The sequence below is a fragment of the Berghia stephanieae genome, chromosome 9, assembly GCF_034508935.2.
Source record: "Berghia stephanieae isolate SIO BIC M18660-M18661 chromosome 9, UCSD_Bste_1.3, whole genome shotgun sequence".
NCBI classification, from domain to species: Eukaryota; Metazoa; Mollusca; class Gastropoda; order Nudibranchia; family Aeolidiidae; genus Berghia; species Berghia stephanieae.
Window position 1 is genome coordinate 39048602 of NC_088368.1, and position 21577 is coordinate 39070178.

The 21577-nt window shown below is 35.6% G+C and overlaps 1 protein-coding gene across 3 annotated transcripts in view; it reads left to right on the forward strand.

Moving 5' to 3' along the window:
- The window catches only part of LOC144980215 (small ribosomal subunit protein uS2m-like), a 24336-nt gene extending 3822 nt beyond the window's left edge, over nucleotides 1-20514 (forward strand). For all 3 annotated transcript variants that reach the window (XM_078927797.1, XM_078927796.1, XM_078927795.1), the window contains exons 2-5: nucleotides 10644-10745; nucleotides 14347-14474; nucleotides 16441-16702; nucleotides 18445-20514. In XM_078927797.1, the coding sequence (XP_078783923.1) occupies nucleotides 10646-10745; nucleotides 14347-14474; nucleotides 16441-16702; nucleotides 18445-18743 (789 nt within the window). In that variant the 5' untranslated portion in view covers nucleotides 10644-10645 and the 3' untranslated portion in view covers nucleotides 18744-20514. The remainder of the gene's footprint in view (nucleotides 1-10643; nucleotides 10746-14346; nucleotides 14475-16440; nucleotides 16703-18444) is intronic.
- Nucleotides 20515-21577: the final 1063 nt, after the last annotated feature.

The window sequence follows — 21577 nt, forward strand, 5'->3', positions numbered from 1 at the left end:
TTCAACCAGTGTTTATTTTATTAATAGGCACCTAGTCCAGTATTATCTAATAATATTAGTATTAGACAGTACTCTGCCCTACCCCAGTGGCGGGGCTCTATATCATGGCTTGCTGCCAAGAATCGCCTCTATTTTTATATTTAGAAATAGAACAGCATATTTTTTTAATTAAAAAAGAATTAAGACACTGCCTTTTGTCAAAGCCTGACCTATGCTGCCTTTTAAATAAAACGCTCAATGCCCAAAGTCATATTGCACTTTTTCGCGGCGGCAAATGGCAAATTATATAATGTAGAGATATGTCATTCATGTATCTTTTGCAACACGCTCATGGCAAATCAAATAAATCTTTAAATCATTACAGAAAGACACTCCTTTTTCTATGCGAGGGCAAATTGATTGTTAACGTTAATAATTGCGACTACAATTGTAATCTCCCAAAGACCACGAATATTTAGATCTATGTTTTTGTTTTTTAAGGAGCTTGCAACACATTTAGGTCATATCAGCGCCAGTAAAAATGGAGAAATTGGATAGCAAAAAGTTCTAGAATTACAATTAAAAAGTACTCAAGAAAAAGTAAGACAAAGGGGAATAATAGATCACCGCTTTTGAAGGCAGTCATCTACGGGAGTTCTAAAACGCGATTTGCTCGCTCACTCGCCCTCCTACAGACTGACAACTGAGAACGAGCAGCTTTAGTCTCATTGCCCCCACACTACCACGCTTCACTTTCGAGCCAGCTTCCACTTCCGACACTTCCTGTGATTGCGCAGGCGCATTGTGGCAGGAGTCCGAATTGCCACGGGAAGCAATTCAGACTCGGGTCCGAATTGCCACTTCGTTTAGACTTGGCAGTGTCTACTGGGCACCTAGCCTCAGGATCTACGTACACGGTAACTCCGGTAACTGGTTTGCTGCTACAATACAAGCAACACTGTGATTATCCCCAGACACCTGTCTGGGGATAACGAAAAGGCTGGGCTTTCATTATCCCCAGACACCTGTCCGGGGATAATGAAAATTCGTTATCCCCAGACACCTGTCTTCGAAGTGGGTGTCATGGCCGAATGGTTTAGTCATCTGCCCTGGAACTTTTACCAGAATCGACGTTGTGGGTTCGAATCCTGTTCCACCACTTGTTTTGTGCGAGTCTATTCTTTTCCCCTTTTTGTTTGGCCTTTTGTTCCATTCCTGAGCATGAATTTCTAAAAATTGTTTTTATTAAAAAAATATCATTGTTTTTTTTTCTCCTCTATCTGACCATTTGGTCGCTCTCTGAATATTTCTGTTCGTTTGCTTTTTAATTATTTATCCTTTTTAGACACTTTTTGAGATCGGAGTGGGGACGAATATGACAATTTGCTAGAAACTAGAAAGGAACCAAGAGAGCGGGAGAGAGAGAGAGAGAGAGAGAGAGAGTTAAAAAAAAAGAATTAAGGAAAGTTAATAAAATATCTATAAAAACATAAAATCAACCAACATTAAATCAGTTGTTACTACATACACAATATGCGTCGACTTCGAAGTGGGTGTCATGGCCGAATGGTTTAGTCATCTGCCCTGGAAGTTTTACCAGAATTGACGTTGCGGGTTCAAATCCTGGTTCCGCCACTATTTTTTTTTTTTTTTTTTTTTTACATTCCGTCTCCTTTTTACAGAACAGTGCAAGGGGTAAATGTCCCATCCATCCTCCCCCCACCTCTTTTTTTTTTTTAAACTCTCTACTCTCTCTCTCTCTCTCTCTCTCTCTCTCTCTCTCTCTCTCTCTCTCTCTCTCTTAGTTCCTTTCTAGTTTCTAGCAAATTGTCATATTTGTCCCCACTCCGATCTCAAAAAGTGACTAAAAAGGTTAAATAATTCAAAAGCAAACAAACAGAAATATTCAGAGAGCGACCAAATGGTCAGATAGAGGAGAAAAAAACAAACAATATTTAAAAAAAAATAAAACCAATTTTAAGAAATTCATGCTCAGAAACGGAACAAAAGGTCAAACAAAAAGGAGAAAAGAATAGACTCGCACACATAAAAAAAAAAGAAAGGTGGGGGGGGGTATGGATGGGACATTTATCCCTTGCAACGTTCAAAAGAAGACGGAATTTTTTTTTTAAAAAGTGGCCGAATCAGGATTCGAACCCACAACGTCGATTCTGGTAAAACTTCCAGGGCAGATGACTAAACCATTCGGCCATGACACCCACTTCGAAGTTGACGCATATTGTGTATATGTAGTAACAACTGATTTAATGTCGGTTAATTTTATGTTTTTATAGATATTTTATTAACTTTCCTTATTTCTATGTGCATTTGGAAACATTCCATATTCTGGAATGTGGATAATTGTTTAAAAGAGCGGAGTTACAAATACGTGTCTAGGGATAACGAAATTTGGTTATCCCCGGACAGGTGTCTGGGGATAATGAAAGCCCAGCCTTTTCGTTATCCCCAAACTGCCTAAAGTTACCGTGTACGTAGACACTCCGTTTAGACGTGGTGTAGTCTTCTTCGCTCCTCCTGTTACTTATCTCCAGCTCTGCTTTGAATTTGTTTAAATTTTTTGCTTATTCTGTGGTTTCTTGCAGTTTATTCCAGTTATTGACAATTCGAGCTGAGAAAAAGTTGGTGGACGATTTTCACCATATGGTGATACTAGTGTGAGAGACTATTTTCACCGTACGGTAATATCTTAGTGGACGATTTTCACCGTACGGTTAAAATAGCCTGACACACTATTCACCCTACAGTGATAATGGTGTAGAAGGCTATATTCAGTGTACGGTGGGAGACTACAGATAGTATGCGCTTGGCCAAGAAGCTCATAACATTGCCATCCGGAAGTAAAACGGACCAACACATAAAACTTTGTGTAACCATGAACGTATATAGTCAGGTTAATACAGTTTAGTGAGAACTACTCCTAAACGCAGATGGCAAAAAACAATAACAAAGACCTGAGTGACGTCAACCGAACTATCTATATTCACTATAGTGGTGTGGAAGGCTATATTCACTGTTCGGTGATAATAGTCGTCTCTACGGTGAAAATAGCCTGACACACTATTTTCACCGTACAGTGATAATTGTGTGGAAGGCTTTATTCACTGTACGGTGATAATAGTGTGGGAGATTATTTTCACCGTACAGTAATATCTTGGTGGACGACTTTCACCGTATGGTGAAAATAGCCCGACACACTATTCACCATATAGTGATAATGGTGCGGAAGGCTATATTCAGTGAACAGTGATAATAGTGTGGGAGACTATATATTCACTATAATGGTGTGGAAAGGTATATTCAGTGTACAGTGGTAATGGTGTGGGAGACTGTATTTACCGTACGAGTAATATCTTGGTGGACAATTTTCACTGTACAGTGTAAATAGCCTGACACACTATTTTCACCATACGTTTAACGTTTACATTAGCGATATGCCGAACACTTCCTCCCTGAGGCTGGGATACGCAGACGACTGGGCACTCGTTACTCAGAGTAAAGTGTGGACCCGTCTCGAGAGCGTACTCAGCGAGGACGTCACCAGACTCAAATCCTACTTTGACAAGTGGTACCTGAAGATGAACACTTCAAAAACCGTGGCCACTGCATTTCACTTATGCAGTGGTTGGCACACCCGTAAACTGAATGTCCTAGTCGGGGACCAGCCACTCCCATATGAGCCGCGTCCAAAATATTTAGGGGTGACGTTGGATCGCAGCCTTACCTATCGGGTTCATCTCGAAGGGGTTGCCCGGAAGATAGAGAAGCGGAATAGTCTTCTGAGGAAGCTGGTGGGATCGACTTGGGGCGCTAGCCAAGCGCTCCTGAGAACATCCGCCCTGGCACTATGCTATTCCACCGCGGAGTATTGCGCTCCAGTGTGGGGTAGAAGCAGAAACGTTGAGAAGGTGGATGTAAAACTTCGCAAGTCGATGCACATAGTGTCGGGAACGCTAGCAACAACCCCTAGAGAATGGGGCCCGGTAATGGCAGCGATCCAGCCCCCCGATGTCCGGAGGGAGACCATTACGGGAAACTGGCTGAGTAAGATCAAAGAGAGAGGGAATGGGGATACCCCTCTCATGCGCATAATGAACGGTGCCCCCGTTTCGAGCCGAAATAAGTCCCGGCAACCCTTGTACGCAGAATCCCTGACTACGGACAGAGCTGCACATACGAGATGGAAGTCGGTTTGGACGAATTCAATCCCTCGTGGGGGCGGGGACCTACACTCCTCTAAGCTTGGTGAGAAGTTGCCAGGCTTTGATACCAGTAAGAGGAGACACTGGGTAGCTGCGAATCGGCTTCGGTCGAGGAGCTGCCTAACGGCCGGTGCGTTACATCAGTGGGGTCTAACTTCCTGTCCTTTATGTCCACGCTGTGGACAAGAACCCGAAACGGCAGAGCATCTAGTCGAAAGGTGTGTTGTGACGATGCTACCAGGCGGGTTCGCGACGGTGCACGAATGCGGACCGGACTTTGCTGATTGGGTCGATCGTCATAACATAATAGTGTGAACCATAAGAAGCTGCTACCATACGGTGATAATGATATCTTGGTAGCTAACAAACTTTGCGGCGTTTGTCTGTGTTGAACCCATGACCTCAAGAAGTCGGGGGGAGTGGCTCAAGATAGACATAGAGATTGAAATCACCTTTTCTCGAGTTGTGAATAGCTCATACTCATACAGTAGAGCCACGCTCTCCCCGACCAGGCGGAGTTGTCGTACCAGTAAGGTCGCGGGTTCGAGACCCCATTGCCACCACGAAATTGGAAAGCTTTATCTGTAACTTTAACCAATTCTGAATCCGCCAATCCGCTGGTATTATTATAGCTTTGGGAGACCTTCCGAAATCTCCTTGTGCTAAGGCAGGGAACCCAAATATTCGCTCAACTATTCCTAAGAAAAGATACAACATAGTACCTTTAAAGGAAAAACAAACGACCTCTAGCTATCCCTAATAGAAAAAAAAAAACAACCCTAGGACTGCTTTGCACTACCTTTCAATACCTCACAACTCAAAATGGTGGCCGAGAATCAAAACAATGGTCAAATTAGGAAATTTTAAACTTTCACAAATCTATCAAGGTTTGTTCTATATGATGAAAAATTGAATAAATAAACGTCTGACAAAAGGTCCAAAGTGAAAATACAAATTGAAAGAAATGCTATATATCGAGTTCGGAGGCCTCCCTAGCTTTTGTTCTCAGCAAACTTTTTCTTTTTTTTTTTTTAGCCCGTCTGCATGCAGAAAGAAAATGATGTCGGATCGAATTCGAATGTACCAGATGCTGAGGCTACTACGCCACAGTTCGTTTCCTGCCTTCTGATTGGCTAATAAATACGGTGAAAATAGTCAGTCCATAATAATAGTACAGTTCACTCCGGATAATCGCATCGCAACACCTTGGGTTCAGCAAAAATGTTGCGATTAACCGAAGTTGAGTTTCCTGTCCACTATTGCAACATGTTTCACATACTATACAGTAAACTCAAACCAGTTGTTGTAAATGTTGTTCTTAGTCCACCACAGAACAATTTGATTGAAACAAAAACCATATGGAAGCTCTGTATTTGGATAAGCAAAGGCGGCTATAGATGTAAGCCGACATCTTATTCAGATTGGATTAACTTTCACTCTTTTGTTCTCAACTGTAAGTGTCAAAGAGATTAGCCGTGATGAGAGACAGTATTATGCTCTCACCAAACTCGCTGGTCACAATGCGCAGTTGTCAAAGGATATCGCTCAGTCTCTCTTTACAACTGTCATTGTCTACTTCACAGCCGTTTACTGCTTTCACTTTAGTTCGACAGGTAAATTTTGCCAGACGCTAGTTCATAACAGATGGTGAGTCACGGCCTGTGCCTAAAGGGCGACTGAGCAATTTTTCCTATTTTGATGATTTTTTTCTCAAGTTCAAAGTGGCGTAGTAAAGATGCTATTAGATGTTGCAATAAGATATTTTAGAGTCATAACTAGTGATCTACATACTTTTATTTGATATAATTTTAATAGATCATTTGGGATTAGATTTTATAGGAAATAACCATAAAAATGGGTCAGAAATTTTAATTACTTCAAACGATATAATCAAAAATTACATAGTTATCTGAGTTTATACAAATAAATGAGAAATACTGCAATAATCATCAATATTCACAGAGTAGAAATATATAATCAAAGTCGTTTTGTAATGAAGCATTGTTGATATATCCGCTCACCTGTACAGCAATATCCTTTTTTGACAGCAATAAAAAATGCGTAATCACCGAATTGTAGGGGTTTGTTGATCAAATGATCAAAACGAACTGATTTTAGTAATGGCAATTGACAATTCTTAGGGAAAGATATGTTATATACATTCCTTTGACGTTTGTATAGATCTAAACTATATAATAATAATAATAATAATAATAATAATAATAATAATAATAATAATAATAATAATAATAATAATAATAATAATAATAATAATGACGATAATAACTACAATAATAATAATAATAATAATAATAATAATAATAATAATAATAATAATAATAATAATAATAATAATAATAATAATAATAATAATGACGATAATAACTACAATAATAATAATAATAATAATAATAATAATAATAATAATAATAATAATAATAATAATAATAATAATAATGATCATGATCATTTTCATGAAAATAATATAGTGGCTACACCTAAACGCCTGCCAATTTTGGTAAAATGCAATAATTTCTCTTTAAAATATCGTTCTAAATGCCCGTTTAAAAAAAAAAATTGGAATTCGCCTTTATATGTCCACTCTGACAGAAAGGAAATAAAAAAAAAGAAAGAAAGAAAGAATAAAGAATTTCACTGAATCATTTGCGGCCAAAGAATAGACTCATCACCTGTTTCCGAGAGTTTTATTTAACTTCCCAACGCCCCAAATTACTATCAATTCATTCAATATAATTTACTCCTCCCCACTCCACGCTCTCCGGCAATTTCCTTTCATGTCCCTCAAACTGCTTTCTTTTCATGGAGCGTCCAATCAGCTTTTTACAATTGCCCATTTCCAATTGGCTAATAAGGACAATTCTTATTTCAATTGTCGACCACTCGGTCATCAGCAAAGTCAAGAAAGCTCCTCCTACTCAAATCACACATACCCACGAATATGATAAGCCTTGTAGACCAGTCACTGGTCTTTGATGTTACACAACCATCCGCCAGCTTTGATCACACCGCTTTTGATGATGTCACTCAATATCTATCTTCTTCTCTCAACCCCGTTGACTGTACCACGAGTCAACATAAAAGAATATCGCGGTGAGGTGCGAATCGTGAAGATGGAATGACGTAGCTGTGTTAAAGTTATAGGTTCAAAGTTCAATTGTCAGAGAGAACTGATGAAAGATTAAACTGAGGTGGTAAAATGAAAATTGTTTCTGTGGTAAAACGTTGCATAAATTAGTTTTATGTACACCAACACACAGACACACACACTTTCTCTCTCTCTCTCTCTCTCTCTCTCTCTCTCTCTCTCTCTCTCTCTCTCTCTCTCTCTCTCTCTCTCTCTCTCTCTCTCTCTCTCTCTCTCTCTCTCTCTCTCTCTCTCTCTCTCTCTCTCTCTCTCTCTTTCCAGTGCTGCGACAGAAAAAAGGACACCGGCCAGATAGCTAATACTATTTAAGATGGTCTGCTTATTGAACAACTGAAGCATCGTGGATAACAGAAATGATCATTGTGAATCAGTTGAAACGCGTGATATCGATGTAATACTAATACTAGTAATAATCATATTATATCAGTGTATTTATCTTACTCTTGATCACCACTGTAATAATAATAATAATAATAATAATAATAATAATAATAATAATAATAATAATAATAATAATAATAATAATAATAATAATAATAATAATAATGATAATAGTAAAAAATAAATAATATCCATTTTTTGACAATAAAAAATCGTGATAAACGCATTGAAAAGGACGGAGGGGGGGGGGAGGATTAATGATCAGATAATCAAAATGGACTGTTATTTTAAAATAAATTGACAATCATAGGTAAAGATAAGTTATAAGTATTCCTCTGAAGTTTGTATAGACGTCTAGATCTTAACACATTTTTATACTTTTTATTAACATACGTAAAACCTCACGATTATTTTAAGGAACAGCTGATTGTTACATGTCACAGAAACAGCATCTAATTAATCAACGTTCTGTTTTCTTTTTTTCACCGGTGGAACTTCACTTCCTAATTCTGGAGCAGTTTGCATGAAATGTTTTTTAACCACATATCTCATTTGAGCCCTTTCACAGCTTATTCGGCAGAGTCCATTTGCCATTTGCATTGAGACAATACTTGTTTTCAGTATGACCATTCATCTGAGTAAAGAAAAAAAATCATTAGTTATTATTGATATTGATGATGATGATGATGATGATGATGATGATGAGGATGATGATGATGATGATGATGATGGTGATGATAATAATAATAATAATTGTAATTATAAGAGTTATAATAGTATTATTGATTGTTAGTAATAATACGATAGTGATCGCCTAGATGCCTGCTAATAATAATAACGTAATAACGTAGCCTTTAAAATATAGTTCTAAATGAAAATGCCTGTTATTCAAAATGGAATCCGCTTATATACCCACTCTGAAATATTTTTAGCAAAAATAAGATAGAGAAAGAAGTTTACTGTAGCATTTGCGGCCAAAAAAATTGATTTATCACCGGTCTAAGAGAATCTTATTTGACACCTAGACAACGCCCCAAATTACGTTCAATTCATTTCAAATTTACTCCACCTCTCCAGCAATTTCATCCCATGACCTCCAAACTGATTTCTCTCCATGGAGCGCCAATCAGATGTTTACAATTACCCATATTTTCCAATTGGCTGCTGAAAAAGGACAATTATAATTTCAATCGTCCACCAGTCGGTCATCGGCAAAGTCAAATAAGCCCTCCCACTCAAATCACATATACTCTCGAAACGTCGGCCTTGTAGCGCAGTCCACCGGGCTTTTGATGTTACACAATCATCCGCCACCTTTGATCACATCGCTTTTTGATGTCATAATATAGGCTATCTACCCTCTTTTCCCACGCCCATTGACTGTACCAACGGGCGATGTAGAAGAATATCGAGGGAAGGTGCGAATCGTGAAGACGGAACGGCAAATCGGTGTGAAAGATATAGTTTCAAAGTTCGATTTTCACAGAGAAATCATGAGAACTTGACTGAACAAGCAATAAAAATCGTTCCGTGCTAAAAATGTGCGTACATGAGTTTTATACACACACACACACACACGCACACACACGCTCCCTCCCTCTCTCTCTCTCTCTCTCTCTCTCTCTCTCTCTCTCTCTCTCTCTCTCTCTCTCTCTCTCTCCCTTTCTCTCTTTCTCTCTCTCTACTACTACTACTACTACTACTACTACTACTACTACTACTACTACTACTACTACTACTACTACTACTACTACTGCTATTACTGCGCTATCATCATCATCATCACCATAAAACAACAACAATAACGTTATCATCACAATTGGACTCGTGTTCTTATGTCTCTGGAGTTTGTCTGAATACGGGACTATTTTGTTAGCCAACAAAGAATTAGACAAGATGTGTTTACACATTCATTGTGCAGAAACCGGTCATTACAAATCATTGAAATAAATGCTATATTAAAAGTAGATTATTACTCTTATATTTACTACCATGTGTTAGGGTAACAAAACTCAGATAACATCAATTTGAATTTTTTAAACAATTAAAAATATTTTTCAGGTTAATTTTAAATAGAAAAATATACATTTTTCAAGAGAGAATAAAGTATACTCACCATTTCTTGATATCAATGAAAATAATTGCGTCTTGAAGATGAAAATGTGGCAGTTATATCCATATAAAACAGAAAAATATAGAAGAAGTGTATGGTCAGCAATTGCAGTGTAAAAATGAACGATTTTACGAAATCTGTCCTATAGCCTGACTGACAATGAAATCCAAGCGGTGCATTCTTACCTGCAGGGATAAATATAGGCCAGTTTTCACGTTCTGGACATCTGTTATGACGTAACCACACGGTGGTCTCCCTGTCATCGACGGTGGGTCGTTCCCATTGGGGGTGAGGCGGTAGAAAACTAAAGTGAAAGATTTCTAGTGTAATAAACGGCTGTGACTTGTTGTGAAGATTATGCCTAACCCCTCCCCTCCTATTTAATGGCCACATATGATATTACAAACCCATACTGCAAAGCCCTGCCCTCTTTTGACGCTAAGAGAGTGGTGACACACTACTGTTGCATTAAATCCCGCTCATTCTCGATTTTGCAACTTGTCACGATTTCATCCATGATGAAATTTATAATATGATATTTTGTTTGATCGATTTCTTGAATTTACCACTCTTTGAGGGCGAAAATGTGTTGCGATTAACCGAAGTTCATTGCAATTAACCAGTGACTTTTGTATAGAATTAATTCTGTTTCTTGGGAAATGTTGCGATTAACCGAAAGTTGCGATTAACCGAGTTACGATCATCCGGAGTGGACTGTAATGATGATAATAACCATAACAATAATAAATATAAAAAATAAAGGGATTCCTTTTTTTATTTTCAGGCATGTCCAGATCCAAGTGTCTAGGGCTTCGCAATGCAATTCGTTCTTTTCATCGTCACAGATTGTGTTCCTCTCAGTCTGCAGCTCCCTCTAGTCAAGAAGGTTTGTCATACTCTTTGGGTTTGTTAACTTCTCTTCCCTTGTGGTTCGGGCTCCCGACCTCCCATAGTGGGCAGGGAGGTACTTGCAGTGTCTTCTACCCCCCCTATATCTGAACTTCTCTTCCCTTGTGGTTCGGGCTCCCGACCTCCCATAGTGGGCAGGGAGGTACTTGCAGTGTCTTCTACCCCCCCTATATCTGAACTTCTCTTCCCTTGTGGTTCGGGCTCCCGACCTCCCATAGTGGGCAGGGAGGTACTTGCAGTGTCTTCTACCCCCCTATATCTGTTTTCCAATTGCTTTCTGTCTTTGTTGTCTTGGAATGAGATTACTTAATTTTGTCCTGACCTTGACCAGATCCCTTGGCTGGGAGGGAAACAGTCAAATGTATAGTTATAGTTTTAGGAGATAATATTTTTTTCCATGTAATTGTAAATCATCTCTCTGTCATGTAGTTATTTTAAAAACGTTTAACATGTGATTTGTTAACAAATGATGGAATGTTATTTAGATTTAGAAATTTTGTGTCCTTTAATGGGGAGAATTTCTCTGGCTGAAAAGATCTCGTTGAATACAACTTTACGAGTTAAGATGCTCGTCGATCTGGGTGGGGATCCTGACCTCCCATAGTGGGTAGGGAGGTACATACTGTGTCTTCTATCCCCTTATATCTGTTTTCCAACATGCTTTCTGTTTTTGTCTTGGAGTGAGATTGCTTGGTTTTGTCTTAACCTTGGTCGGAGTCCTTGGCTGAGAGGGAAACAGTCGAATGTATAGTTATTGCTTTGGGAGATGATATTTTTTTCCTTGTAAATCATCTTTCTGTTATGTACTACATTATGTTTTATTTACATGTTATATTTGATTTGTTAACATTTGGGTGTATTCCTCTTAGTGGGGACCTGTGCTTGTGTCAGGATGAGACTTTTAGGTGATCTCAAACTAAGTACTTTGATGGTGTGCTCTTGGAATCTACATCTGTTTCTTATTTGAACAAATTCCCCTTTGTCTTACCTTTTCTTGGGTGCTTTAATTGAATTCTATAACTTTTTACTATCCCATTTCTTCCTTTTTACTGGCGCTGATATGACCTTAATGTGTTGCAAGCGCCGTAAAACCCTCAAAAACAAAAAGAAAAAAAGAAAAAAAATGCTCGTCGATTGTGTTTCTATTTTACTAAATAATAATGTGAAATTCACTGTAAGCTTCAATTTAATTACAAAAACAGATAGAATGGACGTTTTGAGTTTTCCCTTTATCAACAAACAGGATGAATGAAAAACATTAAATATTTTAATTCGTGCTTCCTTTCAAAGGAGCATGCTTTTTCGTGCCCATCAATGTTTTGTTTATTCATCTTAACAATGCCACTACCACATCATCTCATTCATTCATCCTGTTTGTTGATAAAGGAGAAATCCGAAATGTCCAATCTGTTTTCGTAATTAAATTGAAGCTTACATTCAATTTCACATTGTTATTTATTTCTTTGAGCTTTGAGCACCAACATTTACACTTCTTCTTCTTCTTCTTCTTCTTCTTCTTCTTCTTCTTCTTCTTCTTCTTCTTCTTCTTCTCTTCTTCTTCTTCTTCTTCTCTTCTCTCTTCTCTTCTTCTTCTTCTTCTTCTTCTTCTTCTTCTTCTCTTCTTCTCTCTTCTTCTTCTCTTCTTCTTCTTCTTCTTCTTCTTCTTCTTCTTCTTCTTCTTCTCTTCTTCTTCTTCTTCTTCTTCTTCTTTCTTCCTTCTCTTCTTCTTCTTCTTCTTCTTTCTTCCTTCTTCTTCTTCTTCTCTCTTCTTCTTCTTCTTCTCTTCTTCTTCTTTCTTCTTCTTTCTTCTTCTTCTTCTTCTTTCTTCTTCTTCTTCTTCTTCTTCTTCTCTCTTCTTCTCTTCTTCTTCTTCTCTCTTCTTCTCTTCTTCTTCTTTCTTCTTCTTCTTCTTCTTTCTTCTTCTTCTTCTTCTTCTTCTTTCTTCTTCTTCTTCTTCTTCTTCTTCTTCTTCTTCTTCTTCTTCTTCTTCTTCTTCTTCTTCTTCTTCTTCTTCTTTCTTCTTCTCTTCTTTCTTCTTCTCTTCTTCTCTTCTTCTTCTTCTCTTCTTCTCTTCTTCTTCTTCTTCTTCTCTTCTTCTTCTTCTTCTTCTTCTTCTTTCTTCTTCTTCTTCTTCTTCTTCTTTTCTTCTTCTTCTCTCTTCTTCTTCTTCTTCTTCTTCTTCTCTTCTTCTTCTTCTTCTTCTTCTTCTTCTTCTTCTTCTTCTTCTTCTTTTCTTCTTCTTCTTCTTTCTTCTTCTTCTTTCTTCTTCTTCTTCTTCTTCTTCTTCTTCTTCTTCTCTTCTTCTTCTTCTTCTTCTTCTTCTTCTTCTTCTTCTTCTTCTTCTTCTTCTTCTTCTTTCTTCTTCTTCTTCTTCTCTTCTTCTTCTTCTTTTCTTCTTCTTCTTCTTTCTTCTTCTTCTTCTTCTTCTTCTTCTTCTTCTTCTTCATTCTTCTTCTTCTTTCTTCTTCTCTTCTCTTCTTCTTCTCTTCTTCCTTCTTCTTCTTCTTCTTCTTCTTCTTCTTCTTCTTCTTTCTTCTTCTTCTTCTTCTTCTTCTTCTTCTTCTTCTTCTTTCTTCTTCTTCTTCTTCTTCTTCTTTTCTTCTTCTTCTTCTTTCTTCTTCTTTCTTCTTCTTCTTTCTTCTTCTTCTTCTTCTTCTTCTTTCTTCTTCTTCTTCTTCTTTCTTCTTCTCTCTTCTTTCTTCTTCTTCTTTCTTCTTCTTCTTCTTCCTTCTTCTTCTTTCTTCTTCTTCTTCTTCTTCTTCTTCTCTTCTTCTCTTTCTTCTTCTTCTTTCTTCTTCTCTTCTTCTTCTCTCTTCTCTTCTTTCTTCTTCTTCTTCTTTTTCTTCTTCTTCTTCTTCTTTCTTCTTCTTCTTCTTCTCATCCCTCTTTCCTGATGGATTCCATTGCAGGGCTGTTCTTGTGATATTGTCCTTAGTTTTCTCAAATGAGTGTGTGTCCTATCCATCTCCATTTTCTTTTGTATTATTGCCTTTCAACGGCTCCTTATCCTGCTTTTCTCCAAGCTTCTTCATTTTTAGTCTTGTCAATCCATTTGATCTTCAGGATTTTGCTGACATCGATTGACGTGCTCGCGTTGCCGATTTTTCAAATCTGTCCTCTCTCTATGTCTGAAAAATCTTGTTTAGCTTCTCCTGATTCTATCCAACAGCTTTTGTTCTTTTCTTTTGCAGTTTAACAATTCTTCATCACTTTCTAACCCAGTTGAGGATATTTTCTGGAGTCTTCCGTACACATGCACACATTTCAAACACTTCGAGTCGTTTAAAAATAAATCTGCATCTATAGTCCACGTTTCACAATCTTGTTGAGACAAAATAGGACCAAGAAATTGGAATCTCTGAATCCTTCGTTGAATCCGACTCGACTTCTAATACATTTTATTATTATACTTTTATTTGTGTTTTTTTTACAATATTTTTTTTTCTGTTTTGTTATTCTTGTTATTGTGTTATTTTTGTTCTACTTTTACTTTTTCTTTTTTTTCTTTTTTTTTTTTTTTTTGTTATTGCTATTATTGATTGAATGCTTATCGTTTTTATTTTCTTGATCTTGATAAGATGTGACTGGTATCCCCTCTCCGGCTGTCCCAGAAGGCAATGACAGAGACGCTCGATTACAAGAGATTCTGCACCATGAGGACTATTTCCAACTCAAAAATCTTGTCACATTAAAAGACTTGTTTCAAGTAAGTTTTTTGTTTCATTTTCTGTTTTGTTTTCGTTTTGACCTTCAGAGCCATAAGGCTCATGGAGCTGGCGTTTATCGATTGTTTCTATAGTGGAAAATAGACTATAGCAACTACTTGCGGGTAGCATCCATGGATAGGATGATTGTCAATTGCAAAGTACTTCCGACTAGATCTAACAGACCCAGCTACCTAATCAATGAAGGGATGAGGATGGCCTATGAAATACTGGTAGGTTTGTCCAACATTAAGGAGCAGCAAATTGAAGTGATTGAGTGCCAACCTTACGCAATGTCTTTGGTTTTACTAATTTGAGTTTTGTCTTTACCGAAATCTCAAGGTTCTTGTTGGAGTATATTATATACTTTTTTATCAGGAGATTGAGTAAGTTTTGTGGATTGAAAAAAGACATAGTTTGTAGTTTTAAGGCTTCATAATATTTAAAAAAGGAATAAAAATAATGATCATCATAATGATCATAATAATAATAATAGTAATAATAATAATAAATAATAATAATAATAATAATAATAAAAATAATAATATAATAATAATAATAATAATAATAATAATAATAATATTGATAATAATAATATTAATAATGATAATAATAATAAATAAATAATTATAATAATAATAATAATAATAATAATAATAATAATAATAATAATAATAATAATAATAATAATAATATGATAATAATAATAAAATAATAATAATAATAATAATAATAATAATAATAATAATAATAATAATAATAAAATAATAGTAATAATAATGAATAATAATAATAATATAATAATAATAATAATAATAATAATAATAATAATAATAAATAATAATAATAATAATAATAATAAAATAATAATAATAATAATAATAATAATAATATATAAAATAATAATAATAATAATAATAATAATAATAATAATAATAATAATAATAATAATAAATAAAATAATAATAATAATAATAATAATAATAATAATAATAATAATAATAATAATAATATAATATAATAATAAAAATAAATAATAATAATAATAATATAATAATAATAATAATATATAATAATAATAATATAATATAATAATAATAATAATAATAATAAAATAAATAATAATAATAATAATAATAATAATAATAATAATAATAATTAATAATAATAATAAAATAATAATAATAATAATAATAAAAATAATAGTAATAATAATGATAATAATAATAATAATGATAATAATGATAATAATAATAATAATAATGATATATAATAATAATAATAATAATAATAATAATAATAATAATAATATAATAATAATAATAATAATAATAATAATAATAATAAAATAAAATAATATAATAATAAATAACAATAATAAATAATAAAATAATAATATAATAATATAATAATAATAATAATAAATAATAATAATAATAATAATAATAATAATAATAATAATAATAATAATAATATAACAATAATAATAAAAATAATAATAATAATAAATAATAAAAATAATAGTAATAATAATAATAATAATAATAATAATAAAAATAATAGTAATAATAATGATAATAATAATAATAATAATAATAATAATAATAATAATAATAATAATAATAATAATAATAATAATAATAATAATAATAATGATAATAATGATAATAATAATAATAATATAATAATAATAATAATAATAATAATAATAATAATAATAATAATAATAATAATAATAATGATAATAATAATAATAATAATAATAATAATAATAATGATAATAATAATAATGATGATAATAATAATAATAATGATAATAATAATAATAATAATAATAATAATAATGTATCGCACTTCTATAAGGCATAACCATTCTCTATGCGGCTCAGAATTTCAAAAATGTCAATCTAAAATATCACTAACACACACACACAAACACACATCTGATGATTGCTTTTACTCCAACAGGCGAGAGCACACCTCGGTCACAATTCAGGTCTTCGCCATCCCACCATGACCCCCTTCATCTTCGGAGAGAGGCTGGGCCGGGACATCATCGACCTGGAGCAGACGTTACCCCGACTCCAGGAAGCCTTGAACGTGTGTGCTCACGTCGTCTACAGGGGTGGCATGGTGCTCTTCCTGTGTCGTAACATGCAAGTGTTGCCCTGGGTGGAGAGGATGGCCAAGGAGGTGGACGAGTACTCACATTGTCGTCCTTGGAAAGCTGGTAAGATTTTTTTTTGGAGTGGGGGGGGAGGGGCTAAGACATTGCACTGTGGCCCGGAAACTCCTGGGTTCGAGCCTTGCTTCAGGCACTTTGGGTTTTTTTTTCCATGAGCAAGATTATTAACCCCCAATTTGCTCACTTGGACAAAATAGTTGATTCCTGTCGACATCAGACATTTTGTTTTGTGAAATATCTATATTCCTTTATGGAATGCCTATGCGACAATATCTTATGATGTCGTGGTGGAAGGACATAATTTTTTTTAATTTTTTTTTTGGGCGCGAAAGGAGTTCATTGGTTTTTGGGTTTTCAGTGTTGTCTATCTTACTTGAAAAATGTGCATTCTTAAACGTTTTTGTTCATTTGAGGATCACATGCATTGTTTGAGTTCTATTATATAAAGGGGGTTCCCGATAGCTCAGTTGGCAGAGCACTCGCCTCACACGCAAAAGGACCAAGATTGATCCTGCGTGTAGTCGAGATTTTCTGCTGACCCCCCTTTCTACCCAGCAGTGAATGGGTAGCTGGGTCTCGTAGGCCTGGTGGTAAGTACTTTGCGATAGCCTGGCATCCTATCCAAAGGGTAGCAAGCAATTGTTATCGTCCATTTCAGGGGTTATAGAAACTGGAATAAACTCCGGCTCCATGGGCCTAAAAGCTCTGAAGGACTACTAAAGCAACTGTTGTTTTAAAAGAAAAAAAAAAGAAATCACACACTTTTTCGGGGTTTTCAGTGCTGCTAACCTTTACGTATTCACAAGCCATTCATTGTGCATTGCACTCATTTTTCTCAAGATCGTACACATTATTATTCAATTTCTATTATTAGAAAAGAAAAATAGAAAAAAAGCATACACTTATTAAGAGTACTTAAAAACTTTAGGTTGTTTTATAACACAGAAGTTCAAGTTGGGAATTGTTGAAGCTTTTGTGTTATATTCATTGTTGTTTATGACTTTTTACAGCCCACAGCTTCTAGCAGCCTGGTATCACTTTGACAAATATTTATGGAATTCAGTATGTTATAAACCCTCAGTATCATAGTGGGCAGGGGGGTGCTTACTGTGTCTTCTATCCCCTTATATCTGTTTTCCAACTTGCTTTCTATCTTTGTCTTGGAATGAGATAACTTGGTTTTGTCCTGGCTCTGGCCGGATACCCTGGCTGAGAGGGAAACAGTCAAATGCATAGTTATTGTTTTGGGAGATGATATTTTTTTTCCTTGTAAATAATCTCTCTGTTATGTATTATTAAATTTGTTATTTTCAATGTATAATGTAAGCATTTGAGTGTATTCCTCTTTGTTGGATTTTGTGCTTGTGTCTGGATGAGACTAATAGATGATCTCAAACTAAGTACATTGGTGATATGCTCTTGGAATCTACATCTGATCCCTATTTGTTCCCAGTTCCCCTATGTCTTACTTTTTCTTGGGTGCTTTAATTGTAATTCTAGAACTTTTTACTATCCCATTTTCTTCCTTTTTACTGGCGCTGATATAACCGAAATGTGTTGCAAGCGCCGTAACCGTAAAACCCTTAAAAACTGAAAAACAAAAACAAACCCTCAGTATATTTTCCAACCACCTGTTAAACGGAACAAAAAATTCAGTACATAATGTCTTTTTACTGGAGTTCAACAATCAAAAAGAGGTCGTCTAAATTTCAGTAAATTTTAGCTTCCTGAATTGGCAACCCTTATTTTCAAAAGTTAACTTGAATTTAAATTCTTCCAATCCACAGGTATATTTACCAATGCGTCACACACGTTCAACACACTTCCCATCTACCCAGAACTGTGCGTCTTCTTCAACACGCAGGACACGGTATTCGAACAACACAGAGGTGTGGTGGAATCATCCAAGCTGCTGATTCCGTCCATCGGGTTCGTGGACACCAACTGTACCGTAGACAACGTTACCTACCCAATCCCCAGCAACGACGACACACCCAACACCCTGCATTTATACATCGACCTGTTTCGTACGGCTGTGTTGAGAGCGAAGGAGAAGAGGAAGGCAGATGAGTTGGAGGATAGATAGATTGATGGATAGACTGTTAGTGTGCTTGTTTGTTTGTTTTGATAGATCAATAGGTGTGTAAATGATGACTGATAGAGTGTTAGTGTGTTTGTTTGCTTTGATAGATGAATAGGTGTGTAAATAAAGACTTATAGAGTGTTAGTGTGTTTGTTTGTTTGTTTTGATAGATCATTAAGTGTGTAAATGATGACTGATAGTGTTAGTGTGTTTGGTTGTTTTGATAGATCAATAGGTGTGTAAATAAAGACTGATCGTGTTAGTGTGTTCGTTTTGATAGATTGGTTAGTGTGCAAATGATTATCATATTATTTGAATGTTGTACTCATTCCAGTGATTGTCAAATAATCAATGCATAGCTTTCTTACCCAAAAGATCCTAGGTTCAAGCCTCTGCTTCTGGCATTTTCATTTTTTCTCTTGAGCAAAATTATGAACCCCCATTTTGTTAATTTTGGACAACATGGGTGATTCCTGTTGACATCAGACATTTGTTTGATGGATTATTTATATTCCTTCATGGAATGCCTAGGTGACAGGTTCTAATGATGCCCTGCAAAAGGTTGTAAATATTTTTTTTCTTTTTCTATCATGTTTTAGAACTTGAGCTCTGTAGTATAACATTTATCATTAACTCACTCAATCATAGCGATTTTTGCTACTTTTCAAAATTGAAGAAAAATGTGTAAAAAATTAGTGTGTACATAGATAGTTTTATTCAACTACCTGGGTGGTGGGGTTCCTGACCTCCCATAGTGGGCAGGGAGGTACATACTGTCTTCTATCCCCCTATGTCTGTTTTCCAACACGCTTTCTGTCTTTGTCTTGGAATGAGATTACTTGGTTTTGTCCTGGCCCTAGCCGGATACCCTGGCTGGGAGGGAAACAGTCAAATGTATAGTTAGTTTTGGGAGATGATGTTTTTTTTCCTTGTAAATCATTTCTCTGTTATGCACTTTATTATATTTTGTTTATGTATTATATATGATTTGTAAACATTTGAGTGTATTCCTCTTAATAGGGACCCGTGCTTGTGTCTGGATGAGACTTTTAGGTGATCTCAAACTAAGTACACTGATAGTGTGCTCTTGGAATCTACATCTGTTTCCTATTTGAACAAATTCCCCTTTGTCTGCCTTATTCTTGGATGCTTTAATTGTAATTCTAGAACTGTTTACTATCCCATTTTCTTCCTTTTTACTGATATGACCTAAATGTGTTGCAAGCGCCGTAAAACCTTAAAAACAAACAAATCATATTCAACTACCATTAACATGCAAAATCTAAAAACACATTAGCTTTGATACTTCGCCTGTAGTTTGTTTCAGAAAAATGTAATAAATAGGCTTGGGGTAAAGGTAACCCGGGAAAACTACGGATATAGTCGGTGTTAGGGTTGAGTGAGTTAAGATAGGACAACATACAAGGTTTCCAATTTTCCATATATTTATGAAATTCAGTAACCCTCAATATATTTTCCAATCACCTAATAAATGGGGAAAAAAGTAAGTATATATATAATGTCTTTTTACTGGAGTTCAGTACTCAGAAGGTGGTCTGTCAATGTGTTTGCGTATAAGTTCGGTAAATTTTTACCTTCTGAATTGGCAACCCTGAACATAACTATAAGAAGAAAGAGAGAGAGGGGGGGACATTGTAGATAGAAAACGTGATGATGTTTGTATAAATATTCAGTTTATTTGTATGTCCTTGTACATATGTAATTGTATAAGAATTTGATAAATATCTCTCTATGAATGCGTTACAGTATTGAATATGAAGTGTTTTGAACATGACCTTGTTTCTTGTACAAGCCTACCAGCTGGTGCTGGATTGGGTCTTTGACCTCCCGTAGTGGACAGGGAGGCACTTACTGTTGTCTTCTATTCCCCCTATACCTGGGTGGGGTTTCTGACTCCTCGTGGGCAGGGAGGCACTTCCTGTGTCTTCCATCTCCCTATATCTGGGTGGGATCTTTGACCTCCCATAGTGGACAAGGAGGCACTTACTGTGTCTTCAATCCCCCTATATCTGGGTGGGATCTTTGACCTCCCATAGTGGACAAGGAGGCACTTAGCGGGTGGTTGGATGGGAGCATCACCCTTGAATCATATACCTATGATGTTCGCATGGGTGTACGATCCGATAGTGTTGTCGTTTCTTCTTCTCTTTACTACCCTATCCTGCTTCTTTGGTTTGTGATTGTATTTTTGACAGGGGATATTTTTTTTCTTCTGTAAATCTGTCTGTTTGTTCTTGGTTATTTATAATTTAGCTTATGATATCTTTAGGTTATGATTTTGATTTACATTTGTACCATTTTTGTTAGATTGCTTGTTTTTTTTTTGTTTCAGCGGTCTCTCATATAACCTCAATTGTGTTGGAAGAGACCTAAAGCAACAAACAAACAAAAAAAAAAAGGAGGCACTTACTGTGTCTTCAATCCCCCTCTATCTGGGTGGGATCTTTGACCTCCCATAGTGGACAAGGAGGCACTTACTGTGTCTTCTATCCCCCTATATCTGTTTTCCAACATGCTTTCCGTCTTAGTCTTGGGAATGAGATTACTTGTTTTTGTCCTGGCCCTGGCCGGATACCCAGCTGGGAGGGAAACAGTCAAATGTTTTTGGAGATGATATTTTTTCCCCTTGTAAATCATCTCTGTTATGGACTATTACATGTTTTAGATATATAGTAATTTGTAAACATTTGAGTGTATTCCTCTTAGTGGGAACCTGTGCATGTGTCAGGATGAGACTTTAAAGGTCAAACTAAGTACACTGATGGTGTGCTCTTGGAATCTTCATCTATTTCCTATTCGTACCATTTCCCATCTGT